The sequence below is a fragment of the Tarenaya hassleriana genome, unplaced genomic scaffold (assembly GCF_000463585.1).
Source record: "Tarenaya hassleriana unplaced genomic scaffold, ASM46358v1 Cleome2, whole genome shotgun sequence".
In the NCBI taxonomy this organism is placed as follows: Eukaryota; Viridiplantae; Streptophyta; class Magnoliopsida; order Brassicales; family Cleomaceae; genus Tarenaya; species Tarenaya hassleriana.
In genome coordinates, this window is record NW_010965372.1 from 5,230,635 (window position 1) to 5,247,813 (window position 17,179).

Consider the following 17,179-nt stretch of genomic DNA (forward strand, 5'->3'; position numbering starts at 1 on the left):
TATATATAAATATGTTTTATGTATGTGTGATATATGATTTTTTTTCCTAAAAATCATACATATATATATAATGTTTTTTAGGGAAAAATACATATATAACACATACATATAAAACATATAATAATTATACACATATATAGATATATATGTATCATATGTATATATATGTATATATGTATATATAAATATATTTATATATGTATATAATTTTAAAATTTTTATAAACATGTTTATATATGTGTATAATTTTATGAATATATATAATTTTTAAAATTTTATTTTTATTTTTATTATTTTATTTTTATTTTATATTAATTAATATTATTAAATATTAGGGATTGATGATGTGTCAGATGACTAGGATGCCATGTCAGCATTAAATAATATTATTTTTTGTTCAGGGTTTTATTTGCCAATTTTTAAAAGTATAGAGTTTTAATTGCCAATTTTCAAAAGTACAATGTTTTTTTGGATCAAAAAAAAGTACAGGGTTTAAATTGCGATGAGAGAAAAGTACAGGGTTTTAAATGGAATTATCCCTACTATTAATATCTAGATTTTTTAAGTCAACAACTTATAGGCCCAGACCATTTAAGAAAAGGTAGATAGCCCAGCCCATTTGTGTTAGTACTCAAAGCCCAAATATAGTTTACCAAAGCGACCCAAATCAAATACTCTTGTTCACTAACCCGTAACTATTTAATAATTTCTATGCCCCAAACCAATTTCATTGAATATCCATATACCTATAATAACTTTCTCTCTTGAGTTCATCCGAAATATCAATTTAGCCATGGTTTAATTCGGTACATAGTTTGCATTTTCTTAACCAAAGTTTTATAATAAAAATTCAAGTGAAGGAAATGTGGAATTAGAAGGTGGGTCACGTGATACTGCACGTGCTCCTTCGACCACAGTTCCCAACCAAGTCGTAGGTGGGTTTTTCCGGCCCACACCCCCCCCGTCGTCACTCATGTAAATAATAATTCTCCGAATTTAATTTAACTTCCTGAATACGATTTTTTTTTGTTTAAAAAGAAAGAAGCATGAAAATTCAGATTAATAAAAAAACAGAATAAAAAGAAGAAAAAGGGGAAAATCTGCTGCTACGGAAACCAAAACGAGGAACCGAAGGAGGAGAAGAAAAGAAAAGAGCACCGAGAGACCTTTCGCGCCCTCGGCGAATCATTACTTACACTGTTACAGTTTTCGCCTCTCTCGCTCTCGAAGGCGTTTCGTCTCCTGGAATCGCATCTGTCTCTCGGATCCGCTCGAAGTCAGGCGTCGCCTCCATGACGCAGCCGCCGGCTCCGCCTCTCCCCGCTCCGCCTCCGCAATCCTCCTCAGGCAGCGGCGGCGGAGGTGGAGGTGGAGGTGGAGGCAGGGCTGAGGTGCAGGTGAGGTGCGCCGGTTGCCGTGTGATCCTGAGGGTGAAGACCGGTGTGGTCGAGTTCTCGTGCCCTACCTGCCAACTTCCCCAAATGTTACCGCCGGAGCTCATCGCTAGGGCACGGCCACATTTCCAGCAGCCACAGCCGATTCAGACTCTCCCGCCTCTGCAGCAGCAGCTAAAGCCTCTGAATTTACCTCGCCCGCCGGTTCCGGCACACGGCATCGATCCAACGAAGATGCAGTTGCCTTGCGCCAATTGTCAGGCCATTCTCAATGTGCCTCACGGCCTCACGCGGTTCTCGTGCCCTCAGTGTAATGTCGAGCTCGCTGTCGATGTCTCCAAGCTTAATCAGTCTTTATCTGCTCCTCCTCCGGCTCAAGCAGGCCCTTCTCCTGCTCCGCCTCCTCCTCCTGAAGAAGTCAACGAGGTTTTAAGTCTCTGCTCTTTCTAAATGTCTTGTTAGTTCTATGTTTGATATTTTTGCTTACAAATGGAAGTATCAATATGGGCTTTGAGTTATTCGTGAACAACTACGACATGGCAAATTTGTTGGTTGTCTCATATGTGTTATTTGCTCGCGGTTCAATTATGGGTTTTGATGAGCGAATTGTGAATCTGTAATGTTCTGGTTATGATGTCTGTGAAGGTTTTTACAATTCTCAAGAGCTTTTGTCGCGTGAAAGGATTTGTAGTTTGTTGGTCGGAGTGTGGTTACTCCAAAAATATTTTACATGTGGCAAAGAAGTGTGAGAACTCGATTCTGTAAAGGGTGTTATTGTTGAACTCCTGGATCATTTTATCCTTGTTCTGTTCAAATCATATTTCTCATTTCTGTATTGGATATGTTTCTTTTCTCACCATATTCTATTGTTGTCTCTAAAACCAGGTAGCCATTGAAGTGGAGAGAGAAGAAGATGAAGGTGGAACAGTAGGAGAAACGTTTATGGATTATGTCAGTGCTTCAACTTGATTGTCTCATTGTCTATTTGTTTTTGCAGTCATACCACTTTTGGTCATTGACAATGCAACTTCTTTTGTTTCTCTATCCAGCGCCCACCAAAGCTTTCAATTGGACCTCCTCATCCAGATCCAATTGTGGAAACATCATCCTTATCTGCAGTGCAGCCCCCAGAACCCACTTATAATCTCAAAATAAAGGATGAGCTTGAAAGGTCAAAGGCTCTATCGTGCTTGCAGATTGAGACATTAGTTTACGCTTGTCAGGTTGCTTTAGTACCAGAAACTTTGTTAATGACATTTGAGTTTCTGCTGTACTCGTATCTCAATGTTGTTTTCTATTATAGAGGCATCTCCAGCATCTTGCTGATGGTACCAGGGCCGGATTCTTTGTTGGAGATGGTGCTGGTGTGGGGAAAGGGCGAACAATTGCTGGGCTGATTTGGGAGAATTGGCAACGTGGGAGAAGAAAAGCATTGTAAGTTGTGTAGAAGCGTTTATAGTAAATATACACGGTCTACAATCCTTGACAAGATATTATGCTCATGCCTGCATAATCACATTCTTTACTCTGTCAGTTAAGTTCGCCTTGTTCCCTGTTGCCTCACACAGGTGGATTTCTGTTGGCTCAGACTTGAAGTACGATGCAAGAAGGGACTTAGATGATGTAGGTGCAACATGCGCAGAAGGTACCGATTTTTAAAATTGGTCTCTCTATTTTACATAAAAGCACTTTCTGGATTTACATGACATGCCTTGTTTGCTGCTAAAGGTTTTTTTTTGTAGTGCTTGATTTTGATTAGACAATATGAAATCAAATTATGTTTGTGTTGGCTAAAGATGTGAATTGACAGATGGTTGCAGCAATTAGGATTTAATGTATAGGCATGTCTCTCTGCCACATTACACCATGCAAGGAATCAAGGATTCTTATTGGTCTTTTCTGAAATGCAGTTATAGCTCTTTGGTCTCTGTTTCCAGCATCTTCAGGCCTAGAAAATTCTTGTGACTGCTGATCTTTGTGCAAAACAGGACTATTTTAGATCAAACAAAGCATGTTATATTTAGAAAATAATTCATTCGTGGATGCGCTTCTCTGTCTTCAGTGTTACTTTCTTATAGATTCATCTGGGGAAGTTTAAAATCTTAGAAGACGGGAAATAATAACAGAGCAGTATAACAGGAAAACTGAACTAGGTTCTGTTTTCTGATGCCATCAGCCAAGTGAGCATTGAAATTGCAAGGCGTGTGCCGTGTTTTTTTTTGTCTTTTTAGGAATAAAATTTGTGACCACGTGTTTTACATGCAGTGCATGCTTTGAACAAGTTACCCTATTCTAAGCTCGATTCAAAGTCTGTTGGGATTAAAGAAGGAGTGGTATTCTTGACATACAATAGCCTTATTGCTTCCTCTGAGAAGGGTCGTTCCCGCATGCAACAGCTTGTTCAGTGGTGTGGACCGGGCTTCGATGGCCTCGTGATCTTTGATGAGGTAGCAAATCCATAAATGCTGTATGTTAAATTTGTTTGCCTTAATACTATGCCTTTTAGACCCTTTTTTATGAGTTGCACAACGTATGAGTATGTTCTGTTATGAATTTTGAGACACTGCATTCATGATTTTGTTTGGCTTGGTTGCCAGTTCTATCGTCTTTGGAGCTGAGCTTTTATTGTTAATAACTTAATACATTTTTCAGCTTCAGCCTTCCGCTACTAAGAAATTTCTTTTTTTATAGTGTCATAAAGCAAAAAACTTGGTACCTGAAGCTGGGAGTCAGCCAACTCGTATTGGGCAGGCAGTTGTTGACATTCAGGTCCGTAACTTGAATTTGAATTTCTGAATATTTTGTCCATTGTGATGTTGTGTTTGTCCCTTGTGATGTTGTGCTCTCTCTTCTTTGTTGCTTCAACTGATACTGCTTTGCTTTTTGGTTTAGTACTTTATGCTTCTCTCTGCTTTGTTTTGGTTAGGTTTATTCTCAATCACAGAGGATAATTGGTTTGGAATGAATGGTTGTGAATCAGCCTTCTAACTGACTCTAGAAAATTGAATTTGACAAAGCAGGATAAACTCCCTGAAGCACGTGTTCTTTATTGCTCAGCTACTGGTGCATCTGAACCACGAAACATGGGTTATATGGTCAGGCTGGGTCTTTGGGGAGCTGGAACAAGTTTCAGCGAGTTTAATGAATTTCTAGGTCTGCTCTCTTTCTGCCTCTTTCATAATATATATTTCAGTACCAATTCATTGACTCTGTTGCTGTGCAATCTGCATTTCAGTTAACAGAAACAACACTGTTCTTAATGCTAATTATAGATAAAAATGGACTTACTAGGCTGGGGGATTGAGTATCTGTGTCAAGTATGTATCAATCATTTTGTAGAATTTTCTTATAAGTACTGCTGCTGTGATCACACTTATCCGAGTTGTCTCTCGAAGTATCTTTGGTTTTCTTGATTATATCTTTTTTGTCATTATTTATATTATAAAGGTAAAGCCAATGAAAACTTCTAACCGAACCTTTCTACAGTCGCTCTTGATAAAGGCGGTGTAGGAGCACTGGAATTGGTGGCCATGGACATGAAAGCCAGGTTTTAAATCCTGTGTCATATCTCTAACCCATCTATCATAGCTTATGTTAACCTTCTGTCTGTATAACAGAGGGATGTATGTATGCCGTACTCTGAGCTACAAAGGAGCGGAGTTTGAGATTGTTGAAGCTCCTCTGGAAGCAGAAATGGAGGTAAATGTTCTTCTTTATTTTCTTTTTTCCTTTTTACTTGCATTAAAGACCTAAATGACAAAAGTCTCTGATATTCAAATAATGCTTTGTTAGTTTCACAAAGTCCTTTCCAAGGACGGTAGACCGTCTTCAAAAAGTTTTTGTATTAATTATTGCGACATTGTATTGACATCTAAATGGGGCTGTAGATGCTACCTTTCCTCCCCTTCTACTCCTTTATCAAGAAAAAACTGTATGCTTTAATTTGCTTGTTCTCTTATGTTTTTTCTGTTTTGATATCTGTTTTATCGAGCACATTATTAGTAGAATGCCCTGTTGGTAGTTGGAGATATCTCCATCAATAACATAATGTGCATAGATTTATGATCTTGACATCAACGAGTTCTTTTCTTATACTTTTGTCTTTGTCATAGAAATGTTTGTTTGTTACATCCATAGGCAATGTACAAAAAAGCTGCGGAATTCTGGGCGGAGTTACGGGTAGAATTGTTGTCAGCAAGTGCTTTTCTGCCTAATGAGAAACCGAATTCTAGTCAGTTGTGGAGATTATACTGGTCAAGCCACCAGGTATATTCTTTTTTTTTCCTTCTGATGCTACTGCTAGGTTTTTAATTCTTTGGAAGATTTCTGATTTAGACTTTTGTTTGATTGCAAATTTGTAATATCTTTCCCCATATGCTACTGCAGCGTTTCTTTAGACACTTGTGTATGTCAGCCAAAGTTCCTGCTACAGTGAGGTTAGCTAAGCAAGCATTATCACAGAACAAATGTGTGGTTATTGGCCTTCAGAGTACAGGAGAGGCTCGAACTGAAGAAGCTGTAACGAAATATGTGTGTCTCTCCTCTAGTTAAGCCATCAATATTATTTTTATTTGTTTATGGTTCCATGTAACTATATGCACGTTATTCATAATGTCCTTGTTTTGTTCATCTGCTTATTGTAGGGTCTAGAGCTTGATGATTTTGTCTCCGGACCTCGAGAGCTGTTGTTGAAATTTGTGGAAGAAAATTATCCTCTGCCTGAGAAGCCTGAACCTCTTTCAGGTAGCTGAATACTGTTTTTGGCATTGAATCTGCTGTGGTGGTTACCCGCTGCTTATATTTGCTTCTTTTGAATATACAGAGGATGAAGGTGTAAAAGAACTTCCAAGAAAGAGACGCTCAGCCTCACCAGGTGTTTCATTTAGGGGGAGAGTCAGAAAGATGGCCAAATGGAAACCTGATAGTGATGATGAAAGTGATTTCGAGTCTGAAGGTCTGTTTTCTGGTGCAAAAGGGGCCTTAGGATTTCTCCGTATCGATGCACTCTTTCGTATTCTTTAGGGACAGAAGTATGTGATGTGACGGGAAGTTCCCAATGACCACATCAAACATCGCATAAAACGAATGTATTAACAAGGAATCTACATATTAACTGAAAAGTTTTTTCTATCAGTCATCTGATATGGGGAGTTGCATAGGGGGTGGTAGCCTTATTTTGTTATGATAAAGATGAGTGATGTTCCCAAATCTCTCAATCATTGTATTTGTCTCTTCTGAATCAAGTATTCATCATTTTGTTCTTGTTGTCCTTGTAGATGTCAATTATTTATCTTTTAGCATTTAATTCAATCCTAAATCTTCAAGATCTGTCTTTTCTCTTTAGTCCCTCACTAGGTGAACTGTATTCAATGCAGGTGATTCTGTTCATGATTCTAATGATTCTGACGATGAATTCCAAATCTGTCAGATATGCAATGGAGAAGAGGTATTTTCCTTAATTTGGACAGCTTGACCCCATGTGAATTTTAATAATATTTCTCGTGATGAAACTAGGAGAGGAAGAAGTTGCTCCACTGTTCAGAATGTGAGAAGCTTATTCATCCCAGTTGCGTAGTTCCTCCAGTTACAGAAATACCACCTGAACCTTGGACATGCCTTTCATGCAAGGAAAAGACAGAGGAATACATTCAAGCAAGACGCCTCTACATTGCAGAATTACAGAAGAGGTCTATATACTGCTAGTCTCTTTTTTTTTCCCGGTTATTCATATGTTGTGTGTTTGATTTGAAGCAAGATGTGTCTTGATTTTGTTTCCCCGATTCGGTTACGGATGAAATGTATAACACATTTTAAAGAATGATGATCCTTTGTTTCTTCTTAGGTATGAAGCAGCTGTGGAGCGAAAATTAAAGATTCTAGAGATAGTTCGTTCTTTGAATCTTCCAAACAATCCTTTGGATGATATTATTGATCAGGTAATGTTCATACATCTTGGGTTATTGGATCAACAATGAGACGGTAGTCAACTGCCTGTCAGGGATAGCTAGGGCACGGTACCCTTAGAATTTGTTATTGCTGGCTAGTAGTTATATCTCCGTATAGACTAATTCTAAACATTTTCTGTGCGTAATGTTCTGATGGAAGGTACAAAATGTTCATTATTTTTATGGTATTGTGGTTTGTCTGGATGATGTTAATGGGGTTTTCTTGACGAATCTTTTATCCAATTCATGGGATTTGCCTGGTGCTTTTACTTGAGTATCCAAAGGCTTAGTTTTATGGCTAACTATAATGCGTTGAAACTTCATAACAATGGATCTAAGCTGCTGTGGCTGTTTCTGTATGTAATGATGCAGCTTGGAGGCCCTGAAAATGTAGCAGAAATTACAGGCAGGCGAGGTATGCTTGTAAGAGCATCTAATGGGAAAGGTGTTACATATCAAGCAAGGAACACGTGAGTTTTGGACTCATCTCTCATTCCCCTGATTTATGCATCCAATTCTTTCTTGGGGGCACTAGTGGTTTAAGTTTCATTGCTTGTGCTTGTCTGGTATTTTAGAAAGGATATCACCATGGAAATGGTTAACATGCACGAGAAGCAGCTATTTATGGATGGTAAAAAGTTGGTTGCCATTATTTCTGAAGCTGGGTCAGCTGGTGTTTCGCTGCAAGCAGATAGAAGGGCAGCAAATCAGGTGTGCCAAGTTGGTAGATTCTCCGGCTGTATATAAACATGTGTTTGTTTATTTTTCCATGATCCTTAAGTTTTGATAAACTAAGGTATATCGTAATTTCCATGCGGACAGAACTTGAAGGAGTTTAAATTTCAACCTTCAAGTGTTCCTATCTATGCAGGATTTCCTTTAAATTTATGTTGGAGCCTTTTGGTATTCTTCTGCAGAAAAGAAGGGTCCACTTGACCTTGGAGCTCCCTTGGAGTGCTGATCGAGCAATTCAGCAATTTGGAAGAACTCATCGGTCAAATCAAACATCAGCACCTGAATATAGGTAGATTATGTCTTATTTCGGTTATTTTGCTTCTTTTCGAAAAAGAAAATATTTTTGCCTTTTTTGTACCTCAAATTCAGCTGCTGACTATTTTAAAGACTATAAGTTATTGCGTTTGGTATTGACAGCCTAATTTTCACAAATCTCGGTGGGGAGCGCCGTTTTGCATCCATTGTTGCAAAGAGACTAGAAACTCTTGGTGCTTTGACACAAGGAGATCGAAGGTGAGTCATATGCCCTTCGCAATACCCATTTTATCTTCTTTTTTTTCTCATGTTTGTTTGTTTAACGCCTTCCCTCCATTTCTGCATCTCAAGATATGGTTTTATGTATTGCAGAGCTGGGCCATCTTTGAGTGCCTATAACTACGATAGTCACTTTGGTAAAAAAGCATTGATGGTGATGTACAGAGGAATAATGGAGCAGGTCTTCCTCATGCAAAACCTTACTGCCTCTCCAAGTTCATTTATATGCCTTCTTGAATTTATTGGTAAAGTAATGATGGATGGAGAGTGATTATTATGTTGGCTTTCACTTTCAGGAGAATCTGCCTGTTGTTCCTCCTGGTTGTTCGTCTGATGAACCAGAAACAAGTAAAGATTTTCTAAAAAAGGCAAGAGCTGCCCTCATATCTGTTGGAATTGTTAGAGACAGTGTTATGGGTAAGTTTCTGTAGTTGTTTAATGTATACACTGAATTTAAATTTATCCCGCTAGTCTCTGCATTATCATTCTAATTTCTAACCCAATGGAAATAACTTGATTTACCCTGGGTTTGAAACAGCTAACGGGAAAGACTTCGGAAAGATTTCAGGACGAATAGTTGATTCTGACATGCATGATGTTGGTCGTTTTCTCAATCGGCTCCTGGGATTGCCACCAGACATTCAGAATAGGTATTATTAATCAAATAAAAATTAAGCTTTTGTTTCGCTATGTACCTTTTATTTTGCATGTCATCTTAATCGACTTTTAAATGCTTTCCATTGTTATGCAGGCTGTTTGAATTATTTGCAAGTATATTAGATTTTCTTGTACATAATGCTCGCATTGAAGGAAACCTTGATTCAGGAATCGTCGATATGAAAGCTAATAGCATTGAGTTGCAGGGCTCTCCAAAGGTTGATATCTCTTACTTGAATTTTGCACACTTTGCCTATTTGTGTTGTTACTAACTTGTGGAAATTATCAGACCGTTCATGTTGATCAAATGTCTGGAGCCTCGACTATGCTCTTCACTTTCACTCTCGATCGTGGAGTTACATGGGAGGTACTTACATTTTCTTTTTCTACCATAGTTGTAATTGTTAGTTGTTAGCTCCGTTAAGTAAAGAAGCAAGATTTGATTTCATCTATGCAATAGACTGCAAGTTCAATGCTTACGGAAAAGAAAAGGGATGGACTTGGTTCTGCAAGTGATGGCTTTTATGAATCTAAAAGGGAATGGTTAGGAAGACGACACTTCATATTAGCATTTGAGAGGTAAGAAATTATCTTCCGAGCTTTCTCTTGTTATCGTTATTATGTTTTTTCCACCATCTTCGTTTCTTTCAAGTTGGTACTTCATGTAGATGATTTAAAATGATTACTATTCGATCTCATGACTCATCGCGTGCAAACTTGTTGGATTTGCAGTGCAGGGTCGGGGTTGTTTAAGATAGTCCGTCCCGCTGTAGGAGAGTCAATCAGGTATGTACTCTTTCGTGCATATTTCCGGCAAGAGCACATCTTCACAATTGTTTTTTCTTTTAAACCAGGGAGATGCCTCTTTCGGAATTGAAAAGTAAATACAGAAAACTCTCATCTCTGGAGAAAGCTTGTAATGGTTGGGAAGACGAGTACGAAGTTTCATCTAAACAGGTAAGTATGCTTCGTTTCAGGAAACATAAGACAAAGCCATTCCTTCTCTATGCCATGAAAACTGACATCTTTCTATGTCACAACACAGTGCATGCACGGATCCAAGTGTAAGCTGGGCGACTTTTGTACTGTTGGGCGAAGGATACAAGAAGTTAACGTCTTGGGCGGCCTCATTCTTCCTGTCTGGGGAACCATCGAGAAAGCTCTTTCCAAGCAAGTAAGTTTTTTTGGATCTTTTTAATCAACCGTACATTCGTTCTGAATTTATGGTATCCGAACATGACAAAACCAATATTATGGCGGTTGTTTCAAGGCTCGTCAAAGCCACAAGAGACTTCGAGTCGTACGGATACAGACCACGACGGATAACCGGCGGATTGTCGGCCTATTTGTCCCTAATGCAGCAGTAGAGACTGTATTAGAAGGTTCTCTCTCTCTCTCATACACATTACACACACACAATCACACAATGTGTAGGTGTATAGATTTATACACTTATGTATATACACACACACATAATTGTATACTTTGGTTTCTTTCTATTGTAGTTGTGATCTCACCATCAGATATATATATATATATATATATATTGGTTTGCAGATTTAGCATGGGTACAAGACCTCGACGACTAAGACAACATTGTTAAAGTTATGACAAAACCAGAACTCAGGGAGAAGCTCCATGACCACGGCCAATGTTTCATCCTCATTCTTGTTTTTGTTTTTTCTTTCCCGTTTTATTTTGTTTCATGTTCTAAATTAGAGGTGGAAAAAAAAAATACTCGGTAGCCTTTAATTTTTTGGCACGCTAAGAAAAATGTGTATATCATCATCAGCACACTTTGTCATGCCTCCTTGGGGCAAGTAAACATAGGTGTAATGAGCTTTAATTTGTCATTGATTTCGTCTATTAACTCAATCAAGGATGAACTTTTAATGCAATATATATATATATATGTATGTATGTATGTATAGAGGGAGAGAGAGGAGAAAACACAATCCGTTCAAATCAAAGCTTCAACAATGAACAAACAGAAAGAAAGCAGTTTCAGTTTAATTTCACACACAACACAACAGCAGAGGCACTCAAAAGACTCTTCCATCTTGGCTTCGATTCCGGGACTTTTACCATGCGCAGCACAGTTAATCTTCAAACTTCTCATCAACATATAAAAGGTGCATTGGCATAACCATCATGGCAATACAGCCCTGGCTGCTGAGTAAACCCCTGTTTCTTCAGAATCTTCCTAGCCCTCGTAACGATTTCCCTGTTCGAGATTTCGCCCTCTGTTTCCGCCAGTATTGTCTGAATGGCATTGCTCAATGCTCCATAGGCTTCTCCCGGTCTTCCGGGAGGGCTTGCATCTGCAGATGTTTGATCTGTCTGGCAACCGCTGACCAGAATCCCGCTGTCCGGGAGTGAACCCTTGGTTGCACCGGCGTAAGCCTCTTCCTTCCTCCCGAGCTCTGTCTCCATCGCGGGTTTCACATAGTCTTCATCATTCAGTTTCTGTTCTAGAAACTCCTGAGCTAATTTCCCGATCATTCCCAAGAACCCACCTTCACCGTTTCTCTCCTGCAGCTTGCTCAGGACCACCTTCATGAACTTCTTCACCTTTGGGCTTGAATCTTCGCCAAACACATCGAAAAGGGTCGGTCTGATCTTCCCTACTTCGATATCCTCTTTCCCCGTCTGCTGCTTGAGAATATCAATCAAGGTCTGTAAAGGTAGAGACTTGGCTTTCACATGGACTCTCTCTCCATCTTCTAGCTCGATTTCTTTAGTCTCGATTTCTTGTGATTCTTCCTCGTCCTCCTTCTTGTGACCAAATGCCTCTTTCACAGTTTCACGTAAGAAGCTTCTGAACCCGAATCCCGAAGAAGAGCCTTCTGATTCTTCTTCCTCCTTCTTGGTGCTATCTCCTATCTGCTCCTTGGCTTCATCGATGAGGCCGCCGCTGTGGCATGAGTCTGAAATCAATGTCATTTGACAACCCTCCGGAACTTTATCCACAAGATCCCTGAAATCATCATCTGAAAAACAAAATCACATCAGCACAGCATAATGAATAATAACACACCCATAAGAAACCGATCTCGGAAGAGGATCCTATGAGAAGAATAACCCAATGATTCAAGCCTATATATATGATCATAAGAAGATCAAAACTTCTAGCAATCATGCAACTTTGACCAAGATCTCATGTGATCTATGATTAACTCAACAGAGCATTATGACTCATTCGGTTTCTAGCTAAATAGTAGAGAAATCAACCCCAAAAGCTTCTCGCTTTCTACCCATTTGGTCCCTTTTTTACATTTTCGTGGAAAAATTCAAAATCGGAAACAAACGAAACATTCCGTGTGATCTTCCATTTTCTGGCGAAGAGATTGGTCTCTCCATGGATACGCGATCAGAGATCAGAACATCACAATCAACAGATGTAAACCTCAAAACCCTGAATTCCCTTAATCCACCCAAACAAAAAGCACAATTTCCATTGAATCTGACTTACCAGTGATGAGATTCATGTCGCAAGGAACGATACACTCATCGTATCCAGTATCGTCGTCTTCCCCTGTCTCCGCCGGCAACCTCGTACCGTGCCCACTGTAATGAACCAAGAGAATATCGCCGGAATCCGCCGATCCAACGAGATCCGACAGAGCCCGACGGATGTTCTTGCCAGTGGGTTTGGTATAGGAATCATCAGTATCGATCAAAACGGTGATGTCCTCCTCGGCGAATCCGTACCGTTCGACGAGGCATTTGTACATCCGCCGAACGTCGTTGACGCAGCCCCGTAGCTCCGCCTTGGTTCCCGGGTAATTGATCCCTATCAACACCGCCTTCTTCGCCATTGATGGATCTTCGTCAGAGCTTTTTCTTTTCCTTTTTCTTCTCCTACCTTTTTTTTGTGTATAAATAAACGATCTGATTTTGTATGGAGGGATACAGTATCCCATGACGTAATCAATGACGTGTGTATATTATTCCGATCAATTATGGATAACCATATTTCGAAAAAATGGAATTATGATTTGAAAATCTGAAATTAACTAACAAATCTAATCAATTATAATCAGATTATTTTTCTTATATATCAAATAATGATTTATCTCTGAAGCAATGTTAACATATATATTATATAAAAAACAATTTCATCAAACACCAGAGTACTATATGATTATATCATATGGTCATTTTGAATTAATTTTTCATTGACGTCATAAATTATGAGACCACATTGAGATAATAAGCATAGAAAGTTAGAAACCACATCCACAACATAAAACGACCAAACCAACTGTTTGTTTGCTTCATCCTCATAACTGTCACGGGGGATGGTTTCGCCGGCAAAAATCCGTACCTCCGACCAAGCATCCGTACATCTGTCGTACGTATGGTTTCCGCGTAATTGTATCCCTATCGCTACCGTTTTCTTCGGCATTGACGAAACGTCGAAGTTCTGATCTGATTAACAAACTCTGTTTTTTTGTTGGGAAGAGAGTGCCAACTAAATCCATTTAGTTCATATACGAAAACTGTATACATTGACATTAAAAAGGACCAAACTTTGTTCAGGAAAGATCTGTGTCCATGGATATGATCTTTCCTTGATAACATTCACGTAACACCCAAATATATCCGAAATCGATTCAAGATTCAGAATATTCAGCCAGTTCTTGAATTCCAAATCTGGAAAAAAAAGGGTAAAATGAAGCAACTTTATTACAAGAACACATCAAGAACAATACATAAAATTTCAGCAAATAGCATGTAAGGAACTTATGTTTGTTTCCAACAAATCCGGCAAGCCAGTTTTGTCCAAATACGCAGAGGTCACTCTGAACCAATCTCCTACAGGGTTTCTCACCTTCAACATATGAATGGTTCGTTCACGTAAAGGTCATCGCAGTACAGCCCCGGCCTCTGAGTAAAGCCCTGCTTCTTCAGAAGCGTCCTAGCCCTTAAGACGAGTTCTTTGTTCGTGATCTTACCTTTTGTCTCAGCTAATATGATCTGAATCCCGTTGCTTAGCGCTCCATATGCTTCCCCCGGCTTTCCTGATGGGCAAGCGTCAGCTGAAGTCTGATCAGTTTGGCAGCCACTGATCAGAATCCCGTTGTCGGGAAGGGAACCATGTGTTGCTCCTGCATATACCTCCTGACTGTCCCCGACTTGTGTCTGAATCGCGGGTTTCATGTAGTTTTCGTCGTTTAGCTTCTGCTCCAGAAGCTCCTGAGCTAAGTTTCCGATCTTTCCCAACAGCCCACCATGGCAATTCCCTTCCTGGAGCTTGTTCAGGATCACATTCATGAACTTTTTCACCTTTGGACTCGAATCTTCGCCAAACAAGTTGAAAAGGGTCGGTCTGATTTTCCCCACATCGACATCGTTACTGCCCGTTTGCTCCTTGAGAATATCGAGCAATGTCTCAAGAGGCAGAAACTTGGTCCCGACATGGACTCTTTCTCCGTCCTCGAATACAATCTCCTTAGTCTCGGTTTCATATGCTTCCTCCTCTTGCTTCCTGTGACCATGTTCATGGTGATGGATGTGGATTCCTCGAGACTCGAAGGCATCTTCCACTGCATCACGCAAGAAGCTTCTGAACCCTGAAGAGCCTCCGGATTCATGCTTCGGCTTTGGCTTCTTGGTGCTCTCTCCGATCTGCTCTTTGGCTTCGTCGATGAGTCCACCGCTGTGACAAGAATCCGAAACGATCGTAATGCGAGCTCCCTTTGGCACTCTTTCGACCAGATCCCTGAAATCATCATCTGGAAACAGATTCAACTTTTAGCAGAACTCTCGAGATTACCAAGCTCCAAATGCAATATCTCGAAAACGTCAGATCAAAAGAAAGATCAGACGAGACATAACGAAGATATGCAAGGGAAGGGATCAAGCCAATGAGGAAACCAAATCTTCCTGCATTCATGGAGCTTCGGTCAAGAATTCGAATTCCGAAATCGTTGATTTAGGAAGAAACCAAACTCTTAAGTCAACGATGGTTCAGAATTTTTCCTCTTCTACCAAAAGTTCAGGATTTCGAGATATTTCTCCATATGATCCGAGAACAATCCACACTTCAAAAACTCAGAATTTCTCAGGAAATTTTTTTCCCGGAATCCAAACAGCTTTTCCTATCCTAATCAATCGAATAGATAAACCAAAAAGAAGCTTAGAACAGGAAAAGTTAAATTTCCGTCGTCTCTCACTCACCAGTGATGAGATTCATGTCGCAAGGAACGATACACTCATCGTACCCAGTATCGTCGTCTTCCCCTGTCTCCGCCGGCACCCTCGTACCATGCCCACTGTAATGAACGACGAGAATGTCGCCGGCTTCCGCAGAACCGACGAGATCCGACAGCGCACGGCGGACGTTTCTGCCGGTAGGTTTGGTGTAAGAATCATCAGTGTCGATCAACACGGTGATGTTCTCCTCCGGGAAACCGTACAGGTCAACAAGGCATTTGTGCATTCGATGGACATCGTTGACGCAGCCCTGCAGCTCTGCCTTGGTTCCAGGGTAATTGATCCCTATCAACACCGCTTTCTTCGCCATTACAGGAAGCTTCGAAGGTCTCCTTCACCAAAAAAAAAAAAAAAAAAAAAAAGCTTTGATCGTGAGCTGTTGTGATTTTGCGTCGGAGAAGGTGGTTGTGAAATGTGCGCTTCGACGATGAGTCATTTATAATGGTGATTATCATTGTCAAATTAAGCCAATATTAAATGAGTTTCTTTATTTTAATCACCCATTAAATGAGTTCCCTTAACACATGTATTAGAAAAAAAGAATCTATTTGATGATTTCGCTTGATTTGCTTTGTTTTTCTAATTGTCCTGTAATATTGTATTATTTTTATTTTTTTTTATTTTCGTTAAACGTATGATAATTAAAAAAATTATTAAAGTGAGGCCCAATCATTAAAATAAGTGAAGCCCGGTAAGTTTTATGAATACAATATTTTGTAGATATTTGGTTTGCCTTGTTTACTAAACCAACCTAATTTTAGTGATATTAAAATTATCATAAGAATGAAATTGCACCTAAAATTTGAAAGTTTAACGAGGAATACTATTTTGTTTCGAACGAAATTGAACTAAATAAAATAATATATAATTGTATGGAAAATTTTTTTTTATTGAAGAAGGTATTTTAAATTGCATAGTTTGATTATCCTTTACTAATTAAGACATAAGAATATAAGACATAATTTTTATAAGAAAGTTTAATAAAAAAATTAATCAAAATCGGTAATAGGGCTTCATAATGAAAACTCGTTAGATAATTATTTCAACGTGGTTTGTCTGATTATATGTTAATAGAAAATTAGTTGGAAATGCTCAATTTTTATTATTTGAAGTAAAATAAAGGCAGCGGTGAATATGTAAATATATCTATATCTATGCATAATAATATTACACTATATTTCATAAAAAAAAAAGTTATCACATTATGTTGTATGGCAAATGATATTTCTTGTCTCACACGGAAATGCTCGACCGATTTGAAAAACGAAAAATTGTTTCACGTGCCGTGAGCAACAATCCTTCGTCAAATTAATGCTCCTAGGAAAAAAAATGATACAACTGTGGATACAAAACATTATTTTATAATTTTATTCACATGTAACACGCCATGTATAGCATTTTTTATAAAATGTTATAATAATATAGATAAATCTTTTGTCCACATGTCGAGGTTGGCACGTCGTGTTGGCAAACCATTTCATATGATAAATTTGATGTTTTTTTTTTCTCCTTTTCATTATACTAACATATATACACACATTTAAAACCATATGTGTACGAAATAAATATTGAATACTATGTGAAGAAATATCTGAAATGTGATATCAAATTATTTGAATATCAAAATTCAAAGATACATAAAATCGTGTAAAAAGAAATATGAAAAAAGAGAATGTATTGTCATATAATCAAGAT

At 38.8% G+C, this 17,179-nt stretch overlaps 3 protein-coding genes across 3 annotated transcripts; 1 reads left to right on the forward strand and 2 right to left on the reverse strand.

The window, feature by feature from the left end:
• The first annotated feature begins 1,098 nt into the window (after positions 1-1,098).
• On the forward strand, positions 1,099-11,140 carry LOC104812392 (protein strawberry notch). The gene is made up of 32 exons (XM_010539522.2): positions 1,099-1,820; positions 2,280-2,345; positions 2,444-2,617; positions 2,698-2,828; positions 2,963-3,039; positions 3,660-3,841; positions 4,086-4,163; positions 4,415-4,547; positions 4,881-4,941; positions 5,012-5,093; positions 5,532-5,660; positions 5,781-5,924; positions 6,038-6,137; positions 6,217-6,348; positions 6,770-6,840; positions 6,909-7,081; positions 7,237-7,330; positions 7,712-7,809; positions 7,915-8,050; positions 8,257-8,363; positions 8,492-8,587; positions 8,702-8,789; positions 8,905-9,025; positions 9,147-9,258; positions 9,360-9,483; positions 9,555-9,632; positions 9,726-9,844; positions 9,998-10,051; positions 10,120-10,222; positions 10,311-10,439; positions 10,536-10,647; positions 10,823-11,140. The coding sequence occupies exons 1-32, from the start codon at positions 1,293-1,295 to the stop codon at positions 10,852-10,854; spliced, it is 3,864 nt and encodes a 1,287-aa protein (XP_010537824.1). The 5' UTR covers positions 1,099-1,292; the 3' UTR covers positions 10,855-11,140.
• Positions 11,141-11,205: 65 nt separating this feature from the next.
• LOC104812396 (metacaspase-4) lies at positions 11,206-13,124 on the reverse strand. The gene is made up of 2 exons (XM_010539526.1): positions 12,738-13,124; positions 11,206-12,255 (listed from the first exon to the last, which is right to left on the reverse strand). Exons 1-2 carry the CDS (start codon positions 13,081-13,083, stop codon positions 11,384-11,386), a joined length of 1,218 nt encoding a protein of 405 aa, XP_010537828.1. The 5' UTR covers positions 13,084-13,124; the 3' UTR covers positions 11,206-11,383.
• A 635-nt stretch (positions 13,125-13,759) lies between these two features.
• On the reverse strand, positions 13,760-15,832 carry LOC104812395 (metacaspase-5-like). Its single transcript, XM_010539525.2, has 2 exons — positions 15,449-15,832; positions 13,760-15,003 (listed from the first exon to the last, which is right to left on the reverse strand). The coding sequence occupies exons 1-2, from the start codon at positions 15,792-15,794 to the stop codon at positions 14,102-14,104; spliced, it is 1,248 nt and encodes a 415-aa protein (XP_010537827.1). The 5' UTR covers positions 15,795-15,832; the 3' UTR covers positions 13,760-14,101.
• Positions 15,833-17,179: the final 1,347 nt, after the last annotated feature.

Bases quoted from the DNA above. Each gene is read 5' to 3' on its own strand.
- LOC104812392 (XM_010539522.2), top strand. From the start codon at position 1,293: ATGACGCAGCCGCCGGCTCCGCCTCTCCCCGCTCCGCCTCCGCAATCC. The intron at 4,164-4,414 runs GTCCGTAACTTG...TTGACAAAGCAG, and splicing joins AGGCAGTTGTTGACATTCAG to GATAAACTCCCTGAAGCACG. The intron at 10,648-10,822 runs GTTCTCTCTCTC...ATTGGTTTGCAG, and splicing joins AGTAGAGACTGTATTAGAAG to ATTTAGCATGGGTACAAGAC.
- LOC104812396 (XM_010539526.1), bottom strand. From the start codon at position 13,083: ATGGCGAAGAAGGCGGTGTTGATAGGGATCAATTACCCGGGAACCAAG. The intron at 12,256-12,737 runs GTAAGTCAGATT...TTTGTTTTTCAG, and splicing joins CGACATGAATCTCATCACTG to ATGATGATTTCAGGGATCTT.
- LOC104812395 (XM_010539525.2), bottom strand. From the start codon at position 15,794: ATGGCGAAGAAAGCGGTGTTGATAGGGATCAATTACCCTGGAACCAAG. The intron at 15,004-15,448 runs GTGAGTGAGAGA...ATCTGTTTCCAG, and splicing joins CGACATGAATCTCATCACTG to ATGATGATTTCAGGGATCTG.